We start from the raw sequence: 23,984 nt of genomic DNA on the forward strand, positions 1-23,984 counted from the left end.
AAGACTTATTTTCCTCACTGTATGCATATAGAACTATTATCATATACAAATATCACAAAACTGCTGATATAAAATAATGTCAAGTAAAAATAAAACATAAAGGTCAAATGCAAATAAACAATCAGAAGTTGCTACATCAAAACTGCCTGACAGTCTGGCGGTTTGGTTTGTTTGCTTGCCAAAAACTGTCATGCACTGTCGAAGAGTGAGTGAGGAAAAAAAAATAATTGGATTTCTTTGGACACAGGGAAGGAGAAAAAGAGGAGTTTATTTTTTATTCCCACAAATTATATGCATCATGTTCGGACATAACAAAACTTCTCTTTTTTTTTTAAGATCCATCCTGCAGCTTTAAGGAGACTTTCTCTGTGTGTCTCTACATTCTGGTTAAGCATGAACGACGTTACGTCTTTGTAATATTTATGCCCCAGTAGCATGAGTTGTTGGTAGAACCCAATACTGGTGCTTTATCTGATTAATTAAATCATTTTTCAGGTTATCCTGCTCATGGAGGAGAGTGTCGGCATTTGTCCATTCATCTACTCAGTCTCTTTTTTTTTCAGCACTGTGCCTCGATAACTCATACCCTGCCAAGTGCTTGTTTTTAAATGTCACGTTGTATTGATGCTTTTTGACATGCTTGACCTTCCAGGAATTTTTCCCTTGCTAGATGCAAACTTCATATTACTCTCAAAGTATAAAATGACAGTGCTTAGGATTTGCTGCCAGGATTCCACAGTGCGAAGGAAAAGAGAGATGCAATGCGGGTGGGCCTCTGCAAAGTTTGTGGATCGGTTTTGGCCATCGACTGATCTGCGAATTTTGATAACTTTCTTTTTTATAATATAAGGCCAATTATGATCGATAGGCACCTATATTAGAAACTGACTCAACAGTTATTAAAACATGGTTTGCATTTACGAGCTCCCCATTTTGATACATACCGGGTTACAGCTCTAAGGGCTGGTTATCCTCCCGCAGCAGTGTGTCGCTGTGAGCTTGTCGCAAATATTTTTGATTTATGCCCAATATTGAAGAGTGGTCTGTGCTATGTTATTCCACGCCACAACCCAAGAGGGAATATCATGAACTAGCCGTGGGTTTAGATACGGCCGAGGCAGTGAGGAAGTGGGGGACATGAGGGCGACAAAAGAGCGGGGATCCAGGTGGAAAAAGGGTCCCAGCGTTCTCGCGCACCTCACTCTTCTAACTGGTCCATCTTCACGAGTTGTTTTCCACAATGGTGGTCATATAAACAAAATAAGCCAGTAAGGTACCAAACAGGAAATACATGTAGATAGTGTAGAGCAGATGTAGATTTGACCAATCAGAAGCCTCCTTGTCTGCAGTCACCTACAATTTTGTAGAGGTGCAGCAGAGTGTCTGAGGAAGGGACGGAGGCACATTTGCATTCACTGCGACACACGCAGACGACCTGGTTTCTGAGTATAAATCAGCCTTTAGATGCAGAAGCTGCTAAAGATATATTCTCACTTTGCTAAAATGTAATCTGTTAAGTGTGGATGAAAGATTCCTACAAAGGCATATTCAAATGGAGAGTCTATGATGGCATGGTATACGCACCCTCCGTCCCTGCTCCACCGAGCGATAAGCATGGCGATACAGGCAGGAGAAGATGGCACCAGCTGGCATCGTCTCAGTGGTCTCATTCCAGCCGTGAGTGTGGCAGAGTCGAGCTGCATCGCCTTGACATTTCTTATACAAAATTGGATCAAGCCTAAAAAAAACACAGCATTGCATCATGAATACAATTGTATTCTGATTGAGCACATCACTGTGAAATTCTATTTTTTTGTGCCTTTATTTCTTCCTCTAAATGCACTTTACCAACAGCACATTAAAAACAAGCTATATCCACAATTATTTTTAGTCTAATTAGTTATTTATCAAGTACTTTTACTCTAAAAAGTTATCAAACCTAGACTTATTCAATCTAGGTAAAGTCCTTAACATACAAGGAGAAAATTACAACTAGATTATTTTGAGAATTATTGTTTTTAGCTGTGAATGTTAACATTTTGTTTTTTCTGTCACACTAGTTTAACTTGAAACTTTTTGTTTTTAACTGAATCACTTTCAGCAGCTTACTTCCAATCTCTGGCAATGAAGTACTGCAGCTCCAGCAGCTTGTGCTCACAGTCCTGCACCATCTTCTCGGTGTACAGATGTTCCATCAGACAAGATAATATCCTGCAGCATCAGAACAAATTTGATAGTTACTGCTGATCCACCTTTTCAAGAGGTAAAATGTTCTTTGTCTATACTTTATTTTAGTTAACAGTTAAGAAAACCTTTGGTTTCAATACCGAAATAAAAAGAGATGTATTGGTTGTACAGATTCTAAGCAAAGAACATCAGAAAAGTGGATACTTTTAACATTGTAAAATCAATGCTAAGGTACAATGTAAAAGGACTTGCATGGGGTCTCCACTGCGGATATGTTTGCAGGCTGTCTGGATGACGGATTCACAGGCCTCATTAAGCGCCCTGTCGATACGATAATCAGCTCCTGGGTCTGCTTCCTGGATCAGTGCCTGAAGCTAAATACGAGAAAGACAGAGATCAGAGACTTTTAACAACACTTTATTTACACAATTCAAAACATATAAACAATGATTGATGTAAAACAAGTGTCAGCTAAAAACCGTTAAATGAGGAGCTTGTTAAATTGTAGTTGTCCTTCATCTGACACAGTACATAAAATGATGTTAAAACCCCACAGCTGAATAAAATCCCCCATGTTCTGTGTGGCTGTGTGGAAGAGAAACTCCAGCCTTATTCTGGCTTTAACGTTGCACTTCCAACAAAGCAACTGCATCAAGGTGAGGTCCCTCCTGCAGTCTGTCTTTACGGGACAGGTAAATGGCCATCTTTGCTTCACTGATTAAAAAATATAAAAGCTTCTTTCTTCTATTTTGGCAAAATCCTCCTATAAAAAGAGCGTTTGTAAAATGATCCCAAAAAGAATAAAAAATTACCTTAAGTCATGTGCATTCCATAAAAACGTGGAACACATTTTCAGACAGACCGCAGAAAGGACACTCGTTTCAAACACCCCGATTAATAACCAATAAAAACAAGTTTATGGCAATGGTAATCCTCCATTGGAGATCACCAGTTCATTTCGCGATCAAAGATCAGAAGGAGAATAAGACACAGCAGAAACTGGGCTAGGAAAGGTAGAATCACCACTTTAAACTATAGCAAACACACACAGCAGTGTTCCACTTTAGGTAATCATACCTCTAGTAAAGCTTTGGTTAAAAGGGGCTGCGTGGTTCATAGATAAATACCCATCATTGCAGGTTCTGTTTGGCTTATGGTTCATTGATATTGAACGTGACTGCAGCAGGAAAGGTACTTTATCTTTGCTGCTTGTCCACATTAAGGTCCAGTTAAGTTTTTCCAGCTGCATCTGATGCTTCTGCTGCTCCTGTGTTCGATGGCAGGGAGCGGCTTTGCTATATTTGCTTTCGGTATATGGTGAATACACTAGAACCATGTTAAGTTATCCCAACCCGTAACTATATTACTGAAGTAGCCCAAGAAGTATGAAGAAGTCAAAGAACGTGTCACTTCTTGTCAGATCAGAAACATTTGCTAAGGTTATTTTAAAGAAATGTCTGAGTTCAAGCAAAGCCGCCCTAATTACAACATTTTAAAGTTTTTCTGCAACGTGGCCATTAAGTCTGGATACCAGATTCTTGGCCAAATTCTGAATTAGGGAGCAATGTGTTGATGTTAACTTTTTATGTTTTTTTTATTTGCCCTTTTTTAAATATAGACCACAGTATTTAAAAGGGATTGAGAGGTTGGTGATCACAGAGCCAAAATCTTTTCTCTCTAAACACCTTATTATTTAGTAAAAACAAAATAATGCTCAATCATAGTGGGGAAATCATTGTACTTTAAGACCACTAGACAGAGAGTGGAAACTTTTGCTTTAACCATAAGAAAAATGTTAGCCCCCATTACGGCGATGCTTGGCCGAGCAGTTCGATGCTGTGACAAAAAAAAAAGCGAAATAAAAGTAAAGTGACAACAATCCGAACAAATCGTGCAAGAAAAATGGTCGCAGGAGCAGGTCAGCTGCCTTTCGTGCTGCCCTGGCAAAGTAGTAAGACACTTCAAGCAGAGCTCTGCCTGTACAGAAGAACTATACCAGCGACGGACTGTCCTCTAGTCATGTTAAGCTCGAGGCAGTCAGTCTGACACAGCGGAAGTGTTGCTGAGAAGAGTTTCAAGTCGTGACCGCTGTGAGCGAGGCCTCGTTACATCACACTTTGTGTTGAGCTTCACTGTAAATTTGAATAACCTGGATGCTTCCAATAACATAGATTATTTAGTTGTAGGTTCAGCCCCCTCTAATATTAGGCTACATGGGAGCAGATGTGTTCCAATTTATATAAAGGAGCAAAAACAATAATATACATGACTAGATACAAAATATAGAGCCAGGGTGGAATTCAAACCCACAGTCTCTCGGCTGCAAACAAGTTAACCTATCAGCCATCGGATATAATTATGACTAAAAAACCAGGATGTATTATAATTCGGAGTCATATAGTGACGGGCCCCCACTGTAACATAGCTGTTATGTATCAGAAGGGCTGTTTATCATATTACAATTCACAGGTCAGACATCTGGTTTTTTATTAGTTATTTTTATTATCATTATGAATACTATTATAACACTTTAAAAGTTAAACCGTGGGAAAATGCAAACATTAGGATAGTCACTCAGTTGTAGTTCTCATAGTTATCCAACAGATGGCGGCATTCTGAACTGTTTCAAATCTATGCAGCATGGTGATGAGTGTTTGCCATATGTAGGGCTGGGTAAAAAATTGATTTAATCAATTTTTAATAGATTCCTTTACATTTTTGCAAAATCGATGTCTAGGGAATGAGAACAAAATCAATTCATTTTATAGTGACCCGCGTGATGTTCACATTCAAATAAGCAGGAAAGATGCTCTCAAGATGACTTCAAGCCAGACAGCTGCAAATATAGCCAATAGGTGGAGTGAAGACATTAACAAATGGGGGCTGACCAGCAAACACCCTGTAGTAGTTAAAGACAACGCTGCAAATATGGTTTGTGTAGTGAAGATAATGCAGCTCATGAATGTCTGCTGTGTCACGTCTGCTTGCGGAAGTGAGGCTTCACTTTTTCACTTTTCACAAACAAGTTTGCACTTATGAGACAGTTTTGTTCACATCTCGAGTTTAAACTGTCCCATTTAAAAGTTTGCACTTTGTGTTTAATGTGACAGGAAAAAACAAAATACATAAGTATTTTGAAACACAGTTGAACCACTTTCATTATAGTAAAAACAGATTGGATCGAAATTAATTGATTTAGAACTGTATGAATCAAAATCGAATGGATTCAGGAGGGTGGCGAAGAAACCCAGCCCTAGCCATATGTGTCCAATGGGTTGACTTCCCCTCGGACATTCAGATAGAGCCTGGTTCAAGACGGATCCACAAGGTGAGAGTGATTCTGAAGTTTTATTGCTCTTCATGAGAAGGTCTGTGTATGTTTCTCTACAACTACTTTATCTCTCTGCAGGACTAATGTAATTTTTATTTTATTTGCTTGACAGATGGAATTTGACATTCTTGTTGATCTTTAGGTTTCTGTGGAACCATGAGGCGGTTTATGCCACCTTTGCCAAACAGAAGAACAACCTGGTTACACTAACTAACCAAGAGCGTTAGACTACAGAATGCAGGATGTTTTGGAAAGCCTGCAGCTATGTCACACTCACACATGTCAACAATGAAGTGAGTCTTATTATCTTATTTTTGTTCCACTTCAGATGTGTGAAAGAGCTGCTAGGAGGGGACACTTATAGTCTCCTGCTCCACACACACTGCCATCTCAACTGCGTCATGACTCCCACTGATAAGGATCCAGGCTATATGATATAAATAAGTTCAAGGCCGCTTTCTAAAAGGAATTAGATGCACGCAAGGCCACCATCAACAACAGATGGCTGAAGGTGGCTACAGCCCTTGAATTAAAGTGCTTACCCAAGTATGAAAGGAATGAGGTATGTGTGTGACTAAGACGATCAGTGTTTTGCAAATGTTTGGTTAGAAGTATATAAAATAACTATAAAAACAAATGTTTTTAACTTAAAGGGGAATTTCGTTTTTTTTACATTGGCTCCTTGATTTTCCTATGGGCAAAATACTTGAAGCATAAACTAAACTGTCCATAATTTATTCTTTATAGTATGCTAGCATTCATAACGTAGGCGAATGACTGTCCCCCAGACATCCGCGGATATATGTTTTATATTTATATCTTTTAAAAACAAGCGGCGTGTGTATGACGTCATCCGCGCCGGCTACCATTCATTCATCCTGTCCGCTGAACTGCTGCTAGTTTTACCGACTTGCCTGGAAGATGTCTAGTGCTACTACAACAGATGATCTCGCTCTCAAAATGGAATTGAACGATTCAGATTAGCTAGCCGAATGAATAGAAGGGGTAGAGCGCAGCCGCCTGTGGCCCGGGCTTCCTGTTACGACTCCAGTGCGCATGCGCGGATGACGTCATACACACGCCGCTTTGTTTGCAAAAAATGACAGCCTCTGGGCAATTCCCAAAGTGGATGGTTTAAAAAAAGAATCTAGAATTTTTAAATACTGTTTGTATTTATTTAAAGAGGAATTCAAATCAAGGTGTGAAACATACTTATAAAGGAACCATGTGTTAGAAAAAAAACAGAAAATAAACAAACTTAATGTTTGCACATGTAAGCCAGCAAAGCTGCCTCTCCCATCACATGCATGGACAAACAGTATTGGTGTTTGCTCAATGTAGATTCTGCTGTAGTAAGTGTTTCTCATGGGGAAGTTTTGTATGATTTCTCTTGTTCACCTTAACCACCTAACACATTTGCAGGGAGCAGTTCAGCCTAGGATTCTGTATGGGCTTAAAAAAGACCAAATGTAAATCCTCTAGTATCCCACAACATGGAAATTCACTCTCTCCATTTAACCCATCCCCTTGGAGAGCAGAAGGCTGCCACTGTGCAGCACCCTTGGAGCAGCGTGGGGTTAAGGGTCTTGCTCAGAGAGCCAGAGTGACAGTCTGTGGGAGTGGGGCTTGAACTTCGTACCTCTGGCACACAAGCGCAATGCTCTAACCCCTAGGCCCCCACTCCCCCTTTAAGGGCTGGTTACACTCCCTGCAGCAGTGTGTCGCAGTGATCTTGTTGCAGATATTTTTGATTTATGCCCAATATTGAACATGGTCTGCACTATGTTATTCCAAGCCACAATGCAAGACGGACAATCACCAACAAGCTGAGGGTCTAAATATGGCCGAGGCGGTGAGGAAGTGGGGGCAAGTTTGTGCGACAACAGAGGGGCATGAAGGTGAAAAAGAGCGGGGATCCAGGTGGAAAAAGGGTCCCAGCATTCTTGCGCACCTCACTCTTCTAGCTGGTCCATCTTTACGAGTAGTTTACCACAATGGCGGTCATACAAACAAAACAAGCCGGTAAGGTACCAAACAGGAAATACGCATAGTGTAGAGCGGATGTAGATTTGACCAATCAGAGGCCTCCTGTCTGCCGTCACCTACAATTTTGAAGAGGCGCAGCAGAGTGTCTGAGGAAGGGCCGGAGGCACATTTGCATTCACTGGAACATACGCCTTTAGCCTGGGTTATGTCCGTCTGCTTCCACCTGGAACCGGTCTCATGTTCTCTGCTTGGCTTTATGAACGTACACATTCACTGCTGCTTTGTAATTCCCTACTGTATCCCTGTAAAAAGTAAAAGTTATTTCTGGACGGAGTAGCCATTCTGGAGAAATTACCAGTCTGTCCCTCTCCATGCGCAAATGACCATTAACACCCACTTCCCTTTCCTCTCCCCCCTTGCAAGAGAGTTTGATATGTGAAGGGAACTCTGTGGAATAGAGCATAAATAGCTCTTTTGCAGAAAAGTGTGTAATTTCTGATGTGTTTTTTTTTTTTCCCCCTAGGGGTGGTGGTTGGGATTAGTGTGTTGATAAAGACAAATGAAACAAATCATATTTATTATCAATAATTATTGCTTCATTGCCATGTTTTTTTCTGGGACCCATGTGGTAAAAATACACATTATATATGCCAACTCATCTATTGGGTAAGCTTGGGTATCTGTGACAGATGAGTAGTTATTTATACCACGGTTCTTAATAATTTCTGCATTTTAAGAGGAGCCGACACTGAACTAACAGAAATACTGTGTTTTTAACTTATCTGATATCTGCATCAACTAATCAGATTTTTACTGTACCATCCTTAACCCATGGAGTTTTAGGTTTTGGTAATTTAGCTTACTTTTCCCTGCACGTTGAACATGTAGGTTCAGATTGCATTTAAAACCGAACGTAGGTATAAGGCTATCCATCAGAGCTGCCTAAAGGCCGGGTCACACTGACTGCGTATAGGGAGGCTCTATTATATAAGATCGGTTTTATATTTTTCACTTCTGTGCGACACAAATTGAAACAATTTCCTATATTTGACTTGGGCAGATGAGGTCTTCAGAATTTATAAATAAATAAAAACAACCAGGGCAGCAATACAAAACCCCGCTTAACAAGTCTGTGCAGCATCTCTAACAAGAGAATTACATTAAAAACATAATGGGAACCACATCTAAAGGAAGGGAAAACGCTGCAATAAAGGCTGTGCAACGGTTTCTATGCTGTGAGAGCATTTAACCAAAGATCTAAGAAGTCTGTCAAAGTTTTTGTTTTTCTTTTTTTATAAAAAGGGGAGAGATAAGCTGCCCTTACCTGTTCTGTCTGCCCCTCCTTATTTTGTTCGTGTGTGAGGCTCAAGAAGGATCACTATTTTACTATATCCATTTCCTGTTCTAATTAGGTTTTTTTCCCCTTTTTTGATGAGATTGATAAACTGAGCTTCGGTCCATTTCTGTTTTTGTGAGGCTCAAAAAGGATCACTAAATTATACGTTTTGTATCCTCCTGAACTATCATGGGTAAAGTATTCTTTTTTATTTATGTTTCATTGATCGTTTGGCAGCCGGCCCCGCCTGCTTTATATGCACTGTGCAACTCTGAACCTGTTTTCCTGTTAGTCTGACAGGTTTTACTTTGTATTTTTCCAAACACGGATGTGTTTTACTTTGTAACTGCATCTTTCTGCCTGTCAGACCCATGAAATTGCTGTGTAGTCCAACTAAAACAGACCTGGAGTTTAACTCAGTCGGAGCTACGCAAGCCCCCCCATGCAGAAAATCATGTTGGGTGTGATCATCCCTATTGACTCTCAGTGAGCACTAAAGGCCACAACCTTTTCTGTCAGATCGCACGCAAAACTGGATCCAGTGTGCTCAAGGCTGAACCTTGTTGTTTTTACTGTCATGTTAGATAAAACTGCATGTTTGTCCTGCATGGCAGCCAGAGGAAATCCTTTCAGCTGAGGTATAAAAGTTCTCCTGCAGTGGGAATGTTTGAAAGTAATAACTACATTTAAGCTGAAAATGTTAATAAATTTATGTCTTTAAAAATTCTTTAAACTGTGGAGCAAAAATCTAAGAACTAATAAACTAACTAATGTCCAGGTGCTCATAATTCTACTGAAGCTAAAACTAATGCAACTTACAGCTCTCTGGCAGGTGGGCTCAATAGTTCCCATGTCTTCTCGGCCAACCCTCATTAGGCAATGAAGCGTCCGACCTTTCCGATGCAAACCAGAGCAATGATTCTCAATCTCACTGCGACAGTGAAGCACGATCTCAGGACTCAGGGAGAAATCTTCCATCAGCATCCTTCTGTAGTCCATCATTTCTCCCTGACACTCACCGCTCACTACTCGACCTGAAACATATTTTATATGAGAAATAAGACATAATGTACAATTCCTTTTCCCTGTATGTACATTATAATTTTAAACTCTGTTTATATAGTCCAAATAACAGCCTCACCTCGATGTAAAGCCGCCTCAAGGCACAGCAGGAGGTAGGAGAGACGGGTTTCTCTGGCTCGTGGCATGTTTGTGTCCATGTTGCAGCGGTACTTTCTTAGGTCTGACTTGCAAGCTTTGGCCAGCGAGTAGCTCACCTTATAGTCCTGGGCAATCAACTTCTGTCTGGTGGTCAAAGCCTCACGGCACTAAAGAAAGAAATGATCAGTAACACAATTCACAAGTTCACCAAATAATGAAAACAATTTAGCAATAATTTAAGCCAGATCCACGGAATCTTTTATTTAACATTCAGTGATTACAGTTTGATGAATCTGACCTCTTCATAGAAACCCACTAAACAGAGCTGAAAGGAAAATCAAAGTATGAACAGCACTCACCCTCTCAGACATGGCTTCTTCAAACTTGTGATTGAAAAGACATTTATAAACTCTACCCTCCCCGGCTGGTGTCTGCAATAGGAAAAAAAAAGATAAAAGAAATAATAACAAAATAAGAATATGAATGTCAAAGATGTCATAGAAGCCCATGCAACCTGAGTCACATGTCCTTAATTTCTGTAACCAATTTACTGCCATTTTATCTAAAGTCTGTTTCAACAGACCCTTTTGACACCAGAAATATTGGCTTTTACATCACTTATTGCCAAACTAAAACTGAGCTTCAAGAGTTTAGTATAAGTAAGTTTAAGAGAATAGTATAAATAAAAATATTGTACAGAAAAATATGCTTTATATAAGGTATATTTCCTGTACTATTTGTATTGTACACTTGTATTGAACAGTATGTTTATTTTATTTCAATTCGTTGAGATATACCTCTATTACAAAAAAGGTTTCTGAGATGATGCCTTATTATAAAAATGATGCTTTTCACAGTTTTATTGGAACATTATTGTGTATATGATATTAAAATCCTTACATTTTCACAGAACCGCTCACGGTCATCTCTGCAAGCTAAGTACAGGTAGCGGTCCAGGTGGAAATCATCAGAGGAGAGTTCTGCAACTCTCATGATAGCCTTCTTACAGTCGTCCTTGATGTGATGTGCACCTGGTTGCTCCTCAGCCTCACGAACTAAACCTTTCTCCAGACAGGCGATCACTTCCCCCTGTGAATGAATATCCTGCACAAAGAAAAGTTAGTTTAGTCCCATATCAGAAGGTTTAAACAAGCACAGCGCCTTGATGTAAATGCCTCCTCTCAACAGCGTTTTGTCTTTGCATGTAGAATATAGAGGAACATTAATTGGGGTTAATTAAGAGTTTCAAACAAGGAAGCATCAAACACTGCACAAGAAATCAGTAGTCATTAAAGCTTCATCAACACAACAGTGCACAGAAACAAATGAGCCAACATACAGACTCCAGATGAGCACAATATTAAGGAGAAGACTCCATAATTTAACCTTAAAGTAGATCTACAAAGTAGGGCTGGATGATAGGACTTAAAAATCAAATCCCTAAATTTTTGTCCTACCAAATCTGTTTTTTTTTTCTCATTAAACGTATAGTGGAGGATGTTCTTTTGCCGGGTGGATCATTAAAATAAGTAGTCCTCCTAATTGTGGTGATATGACCGGTGATGAGTCTAACATAGTGGAAACAATGCAATTGTTCTTTAGGAAAGTAAGCTTGTATGAGCGTGCGCGAGGAGAAATGGGCTCCTGCATGCTCTAACAGGCATTTGTTTGCGTTTCCTTTCAGGAGCGTGTACAGGGTTTAGCATGTGCTTTTTTTTTTACGTGGAGAGGGTGGGTGTTTTCAAAAATTCAAGAAAATCCTCCATTATACCTTTAAGTTTGACATATATAGCTTTTAAAAGCTATCTTTGATTTCAATCATCCGCTCTGTGAGGACGACCTCAATTTAAAAAGCAATAAAATTCAGGTTTTGAAACATGCTTGTAAAATTATCATGTTTCATAACAACGAAAGAAAATATATCACTAAACTTTTGCAGCTAGTGGTATCAAACAGTAAGTTTAGTTATGAGCATAGTTTATAGTTATAACCCTAAGAACAAAAAAAGAGGAAATGATGTAACTCTGTGAATCCTGATTTAAAAAAAAAGACAAATTGCCAAGAACCAAAAATTTTATTAATCGATTATATCCATTAATGCCCCAGCCCTGCTATAAACTACTTGATTATTTTTGATGTGTCGATGTTTAACAAAGCATAGCTCACCTTCTCTCCAGTGCTAATGCTACCACAGCGCAGAGTGTTGATGTCATCCCGACAATTGTCTAAGAAGCCGCAGATAAGTCGATAATCGCTGTAAATGATGCTGGCCATCTTGGTGATGTACTGGTTGCACTGGTAGTCGGTGATGTTGCCACGGTTGTCCACCAGGCAGGAGACCAAGAAGCCCTTTCCCAACTCCTCTGCTGCACATTCTTTAATCTTTATGTGGAGAAGCAAAACATCTTTATTTAAATAGTTCTGATTGTGTGTCAGTAACAGCAGCATATTTCATCTGTCCATCAAATGTTTAAATTGTTTTACAAATTATGCGCAGGTAAGCTTTTAATGCATTCAAGTTCATATTTCTTATGAAAAGAGGTCAACATGTTTACCATGTATAAAAAAAAACCCAAATATAGTCTTTTCAATTACTGTCGCTATAATTTAGTACTCTTTGTGTCACTCGAGGCTTAGTTCTGCACAGATTCACTACATATGCATGCCCAAAGGTGCGCACACAGTCCTGCAAGTACACACAGATCATGACAGAAAATATGTTGTAACACATGCACACCGGATCCACACATGCACACCCGATGCACACATGCACACCCGATGCACACATGCACACCTGATGCACACATGAACACAGGATCCACACATGAACACAGGATCCACACATGCACACAGGATCCACACATGCACACCCGATGCACACATGAACACAGGATCCACACATGCACACAGGATCCACACATGCACACCCGATGCACACATGAACACAGGATCCACACATGCACACCCGATGCACACATGAACACAGGATCCACACATGCACACCCGATGCACACATGAACACAGGATCCACACATGCACACCCGATGCACACATGAACACAGGATCCACACATGAACACCCGATTCACACATGAACACAGGATCCAGACATGCACACGCGATGCACACATGAACACAGGATCCACACATGCACACCAGATGAACACATGAACACAGGATCTACACATGCATACTCGAAGCACAGCACAAGATTCATGCATGCAAAGGACAAGATTCACACATACATATGTAACTTAGACAAGCACACAAGGTTTACATATTCAAGGTGAGGTTCCCCAGAAGCCTTACTCCCCCTGGAGCCATAGGCTGCCCCATGGGCGTCACCTTCTCAGACGGCAGTGAAGCTTCATATGGAGCAGTGCTCTACCTCCGCTGGGAGACCGTGGATGGAGTCATTGTCAGACTCGTTGAGTCCAAGGCCAAACTCACCCCACTAGACCATAAGGGTGATGCCATCAAAGCAGAGCTGTGCGGGGCTGTCTTCGCAACTCGCCTGAGGTCCTACTTTGAAAAGCACTGCCATATCCAAGTCGACAAGTGGATCCACATAGTCGATAGCCAGACCATTCTTGGAGCCATCCAGAAGGATAGCTATGGCTATCAGTCCTTCTTTGCCAATCGGGTAGGGGAAATCCAAAAGGCCGGGCATGTCGACAATTGGAGATGGGTCGAAGGGAAAGCAAACATTGCTGACCTCATCACAAGGGGAGCACCTCCTGAGGACCTTGATGAAGGCTCAGCTTGGCAGGAAGGCCCTGCATTCCTCAAACTCCCCTTTGAAGAATGGCCTGTGAAAACTGCTGGAGAAGTCATCTCCTCCGTCACTGGAGATATTGCAGCTCTCCAAAGGAAGGCGTTCTCTGCAACAGTCATGTCAGCTGCAGCTCCGCCCTGGGAATGGTCTGCCCAAAATATCATCGCTCTCGTGGAACTAGTCGAACCAAAAAGATTCAGCTCTCTGACACGTCTGTGTGGGGCTCTTGGCTGGCTGAAGAGAGCAGTTGACATCTGGCTAAGCAGACGCACCCAGACCCCTGGAGCCTTAAAGTGGGAGGCCAAAACTTACCTCTCAGCTGGAGAAAGGGCTGCTGCCTTCAACTTCTTAGCCCTTGAGGCCCAACACGGCGTCAAGTTTCAAGACACAACGCTTGATCGTCTAGTCGTTCAAAAAGAACCAACCATAGGTCTTCTTGTCTGTGGAGGGAGAGTCCAGTGTTTGAAAGAGGATAAAGTGGTCGTACCACTGGTCCCATGCCAGTCATGGCTCGCATCCCTACTGGTCAAGGAGGCCCATGAAGAAAATCACGAAGGCATCGCTCCAACCCTACTTCGAACACGAAGAAAAGCCTGGATCACACAGGGACGAAAACTCGTCAAAAAGGTGCTTAACAATTGCATCACCTGCGCAAAGCAAAGAGCCAAACTATGCAAGCAAGTCATGAGCGACCTACCCCTAGAACGCACCCAGAGAGCTTGCCCTTTCGAGTTCACCACCCTTGACCTCTTTGGCCCCTTCGAGGTTAAGGATAGTGTGAAAAGAAGGACTTCAAAGAAAGTGTGGGGGATTGTTTACTGCTGCATGGTCTCCAGAGCGGTCCATGCAGACCTCACTGATGACCAGTCAGCGGAAACCTTCCTCCTGGCATACACTCGCTTTGTCGCCCTGAGGGGACATCCAAGGAAACTCTGGTCTGACCGGGGAACAAACTTCATCGGCGCCAAACCAGCCCTACAGCAGTTCTACAAGCGCCTGGAGTGCCTGCAGACTCTATCCATGGAAAATGTGGCTGCAAAACATGGAACCGAGTGGAAGTGGGAGTTCCACCCGGCAGATGCGCCACACAGGAATGGAGCTGCAGAGGCTGCCGTGAAGCTTCTGAAGAGGGCGCTCACGAACCTCGGTGGGATCACAGGGTCCTTTACATGGGGAGAACTACAAACCCTCCTCTACCAGGCAGCCAACTTAACCAACGAACGGCCAATTGATGCCAGAGCTCAAGAGCAGGAGGACTCCATCGAGTACTTGACACCAAACTCCCTCATCCTGGGTCGAGCATCGCTGGGGGGAGATACCACCGGTCTCGACCTGGAGACTCATTCCTGGCGGCGGTTGCGAGCTATCCAAATCGGGGTAGATCGCTTCTGGGCCAAATGGAGGGAGCTTGCTGGCCCAAATCTCTTCGTTCGTCAGAAGTGGCACCGATCAGAGAGAAACATCAGAGTCGGCGATCTCGTCTGGGTAGCTGACCCAAATGCTCTGAGAGGTCAGTTCCGCTTGGGCAGAATTCTGTCTGTCTACCCTGACAACAAGGGGATCGTCCGGGATGCTGACATCACGACTTGCACTGGCATCCCTGCATCACAGTCGGGCAGCTGCAAGAAGAGCTGCTCTCCTTTGCCCACGACTGTGATCAAGAGGGATGTAAGGAGACTTGTGGTCCTTCTTCCGGTGGAGGATTAAAACCCTCTATCCTCAGCCTCAATCTGACGTAGTGGTGTACGCCGAACGCTGCCACTATGTTCAGCACATGTGTACACACACGCATACACATGCACATTACATACACTTGTGCATTACATAGTGGTAAACGCCGAACGCTGCCACTATGCCATCAAAGTTGTACATCATGAAGAGCCGCAAACATGCATCATACCCGGGAAGAAGAAAAAAAAAAAACACCCCTTGAAAGAGCTTTCAAGGACTCTGAAAGAGAAATTAATTAATTGTAAAATTTGTGACTTCATTGGATCTTGCGATCATTCAGTCAAGTGGGAGGTGTTTTGTGCACTGTCATTTGGTGGTGAGTAAACAACGTCAACTCACGGGTGATCAGGTGTAACGCAGCACAGCTGATTAGGTGGGAGGTGGCACTCACCTGGTTTGGTGTGCTGGCTTGCCGTTGGATGTAGTGTTCCTAGTGATGCGTAGATAAACAGGAGCGTGCACGCACAGAGACAGAATCCAATTGCACGGCTGGAAGAGCGACGCACATCACCGGTAAGGTGTTGGGTTTTAATATTCTCTCGCTGGTTGTTTTAAACTGCTTGATCGACTGTTGTTGCCCTTTAACTGGTCGGATGTTTATAACTTTTTCACTGTGGTCGCTTGGCGAGTGCATTGTTTTAATCCGCCGATTACTGTTAAAGTTTATTAGTCTGAGTTGACGGTACAAACTTTTGAAACGAAGCGCGTTTGACGCTATGCGCTTACTTCCTGATTCGCGGTGCACTCTGGGTGTTGTAGTCGCGCCGAAGTCGTAGTTGTTTCCTGTAATGCATGATGGGAGATGTGGTTCACTCACCTAGCATTAGTAAATGGGCTCCTGTTGTTGTTATTTTAAGCTGCTTTCTGCAGTGGTAGCTTTAGTGTTTGTATGTAATGAAATGGATTAAGTGTAGTGTCTGCTGTTGTGCATTCTATTGTTTGTATTTATAGATATTGTTGGCTATGCTTTAATGAGGAATTGTATTTATATGAATTATTTATAAAAGCTGCAGATCTTTATACAGTAGTTACTGATGCTTCATGGTGTGTGTCTAAATAAGAGTTTATAGCTTATGGATGCATTTATGTGTATTTATATGGATTTCTCATTGATATTGCAGTGAATTTGTATTAGTTATTTATGTAAATATCTGAACATGGCATCTAATGTATGGCACAACTTTGGTGTTTTCCACAGGTTTATAACCTGCTGTGTTTCAAGTGTGAAATCAAGAAAGAAAATAAATAAACAACATTTGGACACTGAGTTGTAACCAAGTCTCGCTCTTCTAGCGACCCTTTCGGTGGGGATAAATTACAAAAAAAAAAAAAAAAACGAACACACATACATATGTAACTTAGACAAGCACACAAGGTTTACATATTCACAAGACAAGATTAACAAAAGTCTTTGTGATGCATAAACAAGTATACCTTAATTTTGGAACTACCAGTGCTTGCTAAACTCCTCTGCACTTGTGTGTAGATTTTTAAGGATCCCCTGACGTGACTAATACACAAATGCATTTTTTTCTAAACAGCTATGATTTTGCAATTGGAGAACTTCTTCAGCCAATGACAAGAATGTAAAACAAGTGGCTGATTATGTTGATATGCTAGATGCTTTGAGGCTACACTGGGATGCACTGTGTCAGCCACATTGAGAGGACATCAATGCAATGACTTGAGTGTGTGACTGACTACATACATTTCTTTGTAGAAAACACCATCTCTAGCAGAACAGTGAAATGCCTCTCAAATCATAAACCATAGATCACAAGTGCTCTGAAGCAATTGCTCAACAAGAAAAAGCAAGCCTTTAAAAAGGGAGAAAGGGACTTAATGATGAATATACAGAAGAAACTTAAGGTCAAGATAAGAGAAAGCAAGGAGGCATACAGGAAAAGGCTGGAAAACAAGCTCCAGCAGAATAATATCAGATGTGTGGTCTGGGGTGGCAAAGATCACAGGCTTTAAGCAGAAGGAGGTTCAGACAAATGGAAGTGTGGACACAGCAAATTAATTGAATACATTCTTTAACAGATTCAGTTCAGCAACAAGCTCTCTTCCCTTCTTCCCTACTATCATATGGAGACCCTGTCCTCCTCTGTTATTGACTCTTCTGCTTCCATGAGTCTGTTGTCAGCCAAATCAAAGATGGTACTGCTCCCTGCACCTGTCTGTCTCTAGAAGTCAAGTGAAGAGGCAACTAGAGAGAATGAATCCAGAATACAGTACAGTAAGTGCTTATCAGTACATTCAGTCATTCACACTGATGTAGGCAAGCTACACTGTAGCCACAGCTGTCCTGGTGCTCACTGACAGAAGCAAGGTTGACATAAAAGGGAAGCAGTCTGACAACCATGTCGCTAAGGTGGAGTGAAATGTCTTGCCCAAGTCACAACTGAGAAAAATGGAGCTGGTCGTAATGTGTTTTTACATAAGCTTTTTATAATGCACTTTTTCAAGTAGCGCATTAAAATTTTAAGATAAAAAAAAAAAAGCTACTCCCTAAAATTAGCACAAAGAAAAATAAACGTTTTTACGCTACCTTGAAATGGATTTCGTCTTTTGCAAAAAAAAGGGAAAGGACTTAATGCACAGAATGAGAGATGAAAAGACTTATTGCGAAACAAAAGCAGTTGCAAACTTTTACCCCACATGATTGATCAGCTTTTTCTGCTGCAGGAAATGGCTTAAAGCAACTTCACCATTACTTGCAGTCATGTTAATGTAGGGACAACTGTTTGATAGCAACATATTGATTAAAACCTTCATTATTTGTGAAAACAATTTTTTTCACAAATTTTGCAAGTTTAGCACATTGATCCAGGTAGTTTAAGCAGGCTAATGAATCTCTGATGACAAAATAAATATTTATATACAATATGAGGTACAATTGTGTATGTTGGGCTCAAAGGCTTGGCAATACCAGCTGACCTCAGAGATTGTCGTTTTGCAGACCTCCACAGCTACAGACTCAAACTTCGGATCAGTGGTGAGGTTCAACTTATAGTTCCACAGGAGCTGGAAAAGAAAGCACACACAATACATGCCAGTTACACAGACTAGTTAGGGATACACACCTAGATCAAGACTGTGGGAAATGGGTGTGTTTAAGCAGGCACACTTACATGACTGCAGTCAGCAGCAATTTCAGTTTCCTTAAAGAGAAAAACGAAAAAGATGGTTAAGGAAATAGCATGAAAATGTACACGTGCAAAATTCATGTCAGCGACAAAACAGACTTTAATCAGAGGCAACTGGACTTGCCCAGATTTTCAGAAAATGTTTCACTGCCTATCCAGGAGTCTTTAACATTCTGTCATCTTGCACTAGATTCATTGATTCATTTTTTAGATTTACTCATGGCTTGAAATACATTTTTCCTGTACAAATACCACATAAAATGCATTCTGTTAACTGTGGACAAAAATGATCAAATTTAGCCTGATTCAGATGATTTTTTTTTTCTTTACTCTGTTTATTAAAACATCCTTATTCCAATGATCATTAGAAAGCTTCAGAATCAGAAATACTTTAATAATCCCAGAGAGAAATTACTTTTGTTACATGCTCCAGTTAGTTTAATGCGTGTGTGTGTGTGTGTATATATATATATATATATATATATATATATATATATATAAAATCACTGTGTGACTGAATAATTCTGTGCACTTTTCGGTTTCAGACTTTTTTCTGTAACAGGTGCAGCTGCTGAGAGTAGTTTTTGTTTTTTAACTGGTTTGGCTAGTGTCATTGTTATGTGTGTAAAGCATAGCCAAGGACGGAAAACTTAATTTTAATTTTGTACGTTTTTTATCAAGCTTGCTTAATATTGTGCACAGCATACAACCTCAAAATATTGTTTATTGTATTTATTTATTTATTTATTGTATTTTGTTTATTAATGAAAAAATTTCTGTTGAATTTTGGAGTCTTTGTTTTTATCCTTGTGGTATCGACATCGAGTATAGAATATTTTACATAGTATCTGTATCGAGTTGAAAAGTTTAGTATCGTGACAACCCTAATATATATATATATATATATATATATATATATATATATATATATATATATATAAGCATATGTATAACTAAATCCAAGTAAAGTGATAGTGATGTGCAAAAATAGTGCTTAAATGTCAATTACAGATGGAGGGGTGTCTGAACCACTTGAGGGAGCCGTTATAGAGATTGATGACCACAGGTAGGAATGATTTCCTGTGGCGCTCTGTGGTGCATCTGGGTAAGAGGAGTCTTCTGCTGAAGGAGCTCGTCTGCTGGACCAGTGTGTCATGGAGAGGATGTGAGTCATTGTCTAAGATGGACTGAAACCTGGACAGCATCCTCCTCTCTGCCACCGTGGTCAGTGTGTCCAGCTGCTCCCCCACAACATCACCAGCCCTCTTGATCAGTTTGTTCAGTCTGTTGTTGTCAGCGACCCTCAGCCCACTGCCCCAGCATGTGGCAGCAAAGAAGAGCGTGCTAGCAACAACTGACTCATAAAACATCCTCAGCATGGTCCCACACATGTTAAAGGACTTCAGCCTCCTCAGGAAGAATAGTCGGCTTTGGCCTTTTTTTTTAGACTGCCTCAGTGTTTCTAGTCCAGTCCAACTTACAGGTGCTGGTCATAAAATTAGAATATCATGAAAAAGTAGATTGATTTCAGTAATTCCATTTAAAAAGTGAAACTTGTATATTATATTCATACATTACATACAAACTCATATATTTCAGATGTTTATTTTGTTTAATTTTGATGATTACAAATGACAACAAATGAAAATCTCAAATTCATCATATCAGAAAATTAGAATATTACTGAAGACCAATAAAAACAAAGGATTTATAGAAATGTTGGCCAACTGAAAAGTATGAACATGAAAAGTATGAGCATGTACAGCACTCAGTATTTAGTTGGGCCTCCTTTGGCCTGTATTACTGCAGCAATGCGGCGTGGCATGGAGTCGATCAGTCTGTGGCACTGCTCAGGTGTTATGATAGCCCAGGTTGCTCTAATAGTGGCTTTTAGCTCTTCTGAATTGTTGGGTCTGGTGTATTGCATCTTCTTCTTCACAATACCCCATAGATTTTCTATGGGGTTAAGGTCAGGAGAGTTTGCTGGCCAATTAAGAACAGGGATACCATGGTCCTTCAACCAGGTACTGGTAGCTTTGGCACTGTGTGCAGGTGCCAAGTCCTGTTGGAAAATGAAATCTGCATCTCCAAAAAGTTGGTCAGCTGCAGGAAGCATGAAGTGCTCTAAAACTTCCTGGTATGTGGCTGCGTTGACCCTGGACCTCAGAAAACACAATGGACCAACACCAGCAGATGACATGGCACCCCAAACCATCACTGACTGTGGAAACTTTACACTGGACTTCAAGCAACGTGGATGAAGTGCCTCTCTTCTTTTCCTCCAGACTCTGGGACCTTGATTTCCAAAGGAAATGCAAAATTTACTTTCATCAGAGAACATGACTTTGGACCACTCACCAGCAGTCCAGTCCTGTTTCTCTTTAGCCCAGGCAAGACGCTTCTGACGCTGTCTGTGGTTCAAGAGTGGCTTGACACAAGGAATGCGACAGCAGAAACCCATGTCTTTCATACGTCTGTGTGTGGTGGTTCTTGAAGCACTCACTCCAGCTGCAGTCCACTCTTTGTGAATCTCCCCCACATTTTTGAATGGGTTTTGTTTCACAATCCTCTCCAGGGTGCGGTTATCTCTCTTGCTTGTACACTTTTTTCGACCACATCTTTTCCTTCCCTTCGCCTCTCTATTAATGTGCTTGGACACTGAGCTCTGTGAACAGCCAGCCTCTTTAGCGATGACCTTTTGTGTCTTGCCCTCCTTGTGCAAGGTGTCGATGGTCGTCTTTTGGACAACTGTCAAGTCAGCAGTCTTCCCCATGATTGTGTAGCCTATAGAACTAGACTGAAAGACCATTTAAAGGCTTTTGCAGGTGGTTTGAGTTAATTAGCTGATTAGAGTGTGGCACCAGGGGCCATCAATTTTGAACCTTTTCACAATATTCTAATTTTCTGATATGATGAATTTGAGATTTTCATTTGTTGTCATTTGTAATCATCAAAATTAAACAAAATAAACATCTGAAATATATGAGTTTGTATGTAATGTATGAATATAATATACAAGTTTCACTTTTTAAATGGAATTACTGAAATCAATCTACTTTTTCATGATATTCTAATTTTATGACCAGCACCTGTATTGTTAAAGTACACTCCCAGGTACTTATACTCCTCCACAGTGTCAACAGGAACCCCCTGGGTGGGAACGGGGGTCACAGGTGTTTTTGTCCTCCTCAGATGATGTCTGTGGAGTTAAGGTCCCAACCAATACCCATATCAATCTTAAGAGGTGTTAGAAACCCCATAACCATTGTTTACTGGAAGAAAACATTGTCAGTCCTGCAACCAGTGGATCAATTCTGGACCGAAGAAGGAGGGTAATGTAAAGACTACAGCACTCTGGATGCAAAGAATAGATTATCCTGCTGGGTCAATCTGACATGAGCTATAAAACATATGAGTAGCATTTTATGCTGTGGCTGATTTTATCACAAACAATTCACTTTAGTTTATCTATATAGCTCAAATTCGTAAGAGCTGTCCTCTCTCAAGGCTATCACGCTACAAAACTGCCCATTAAAATAAAACATACAGATTCATAATCTGATAACAGATTATCATTCATGTTGGTTAAAGTTTTCTATTGACTGAAACCTTGTAGATTACAACAGCTTACTGACACAGTATTCTTCTTGGATGAGTATGTAGCAACAGTGGACAGTTGCTTCATTTTGTCAATGACTTTGCAGGAATCCATCTTAATGTAGAAAGATACACTGTCTTAACACGCAGAACCCTACACCAGAATCAGCCATAGTAAGCAATGAAATCCAAAACTACAATCCATTAAAGGCCAAATGCATCACAAAGACCAAAGGGAAGATGTGAAATACTTAGACAATGGAAACAGGAAATTCTAGATTCAGATCTGCAAATCCAGGTTTTCTGTTAAAGGTCTCAATGGCAGTTGCATCTGGTGGTGCTATGTTTTCAGTTAAATTTCAATTAAATATATTTATATAACGCCAATTCACAACACATGTCATCTCAAGGTATTTTAGAGAGACAATTCAACCAGATCATCCAGTCAGATTGATTCAGGTTTTCTATCAAAGGAAAACCAGCTGATTGCATTGACTCATTGACTCAAATACAATCCCTCACACTAAGCATGCTTGTAGCGACAGTGGAGAGGAAAAGCTCCCTTTTAACAGGAAGAAACCCTCAGTGGGAGCGGCCATCTGCTGAGGCCGACTGGAGTTCAAGGAGACAGAAGCAGAGATAAAAAAAAGCAGCTGTAAGAGGCGGCCTGGTCCAGGAACCACACAGACAAGCTCGGAGCCAGCTCCCATGTCAGAGGATGAAAGAGAGCACATGCAGTTAGTCGCACTCAGCAAACTAGACTAAACTGAAAATGATAAATTATAGACTTTCATAAATCAGTCCAGCTTTGGGATACGGACATTTAAAATTAGTCTTTCCATAAACAGGCCAGCTATAGCACTGTAAATGTCTGTGAGCCTTTTCCCAGGTGATACCTAAAGCCTTCTGCAAAAAAATGTAGCATGTTGTTGGACCAGCTCAGATTTAAACATCAATTTATTTCCACAACAGGTTTAAATTGGAAGGCAACAAGACTTCAGCTCCATTTTTTTAAAGATGTTTGGATACCTATGCAGGTGTCTTTATAAACTCTGTCTACAGAGCAATCTTGTAGTTAAAGGGTTGTTTTTAAGCAGCGTGGGTTTTTTTTAATTGAACTGACCAGAACGGATCATATTGCTAAAGGTTCCAGGTCCAGGGTAACAACCAACCATAAGACGGAGATTTTTAACCTGGTCAGTGAGGGGTGAAGAACACTATTCTTATAAGAACTGAAAAAACCTCTTTGTTTGTTTTTAATTTGCCTGCATAAAATCCTCACATTTGATGAGCAAAAAAGGCCTTGCTAGATATAAATACACAAATTATCATAAAGTGAATTTTGCTCTTAATAGTAGCAACTGACAATGTTTTCATTTTTTCCTTTACCAGTTCTGAGATCCACCATTTAACTTAATAACGTTACATTTTCAGAGTTGCTATATAGATACGTTTTCCTCTATTCAAATGAAGGGATATTCCCCAATGTCTCTTATCCAGGAAACTAAAGAGAATGTAATACAATGTTAAATAACCAGTAACTGTCATATGTGTCAAATATTCCATCTAATCTTATCAGATGCCCATCCTGACTGAGGAATGCGGCCTCTCTGGAAGGTCTAATTTCAGGCTTTGTTCTATTTGACAGCAGTGATAACTTTATCTTTCGTTTAGCCACCATTTTATTCCTTTAATATTATCATCAACATTATGATGCGTTTGTTTGATAAAC

General features: G+C 40.8%; 1 protein-coding gene across 1 annotated transcript in view; it reads right to left on the minus strand.

Moving 5' to 3' along the window:
* Positions 1–23,984, minus strand: part of LOC119780456 (Golgi apparatus protein 1-like) — a 49,005-nt gene that overhangs the window by 19,767 nt on the left and 5,254 nt on the right. The window contains exons 2-11 of the mRNA XM_038280521.1: positions 18,641–18,670; positions 18,447–18,533; positions 12,168–12,383; positions 10,902–11,105; positions 10,361–10,432; positions 9,982–10,168; positions 9,660–9,874; positions 2,440–2,561; positions 2,110–2,211; positions 1,585–1,738 (exon numbers count right to left, since the gene is read on the minus strand). Of these exons, the coding sequence (XP_038136449.1) occupies positions 1,585–1,738; positions 2,110–2,211; positions 2,440–2,561; positions 9,660–9,874; positions 9,982–10,168; positions 10,361–10,432; positions 10,902–11,105; positions 12,168–12,383; positions 18,447–18,533; positions 18,641–18,670 (1,389 nt within the window). The remainder of the gene's footprint in view (positions 1–1,584; positions 1,739–2,109; positions 2,212–2,439; positions 2,562–9,659; positions 9,875–9,981; positions 10,169–10,360; positions 10,433–10,901; positions 11,106–12,167; positions 12,384–18,446; positions 18,534–18,640; positions 18,671–23,984) is intronic.

This window comes from Cyprinodon tularosa, unplaced genomic scaffold (assembly GCF_016077235.1).
Source record: "Cyprinodon tularosa strain WSP-4 unplaced genomic scaffold, ASM1607723v1 ctg160, whole genome shotgun sequence".
Classification (NCBI taxonomy): domain Eukaryota; kingdom Metazoa; phylum Chordata; class Actinopteri; order Cyprinodontiformes; family Cyprinodontidae; genus Cyprinodon; species Cyprinodon tularosa.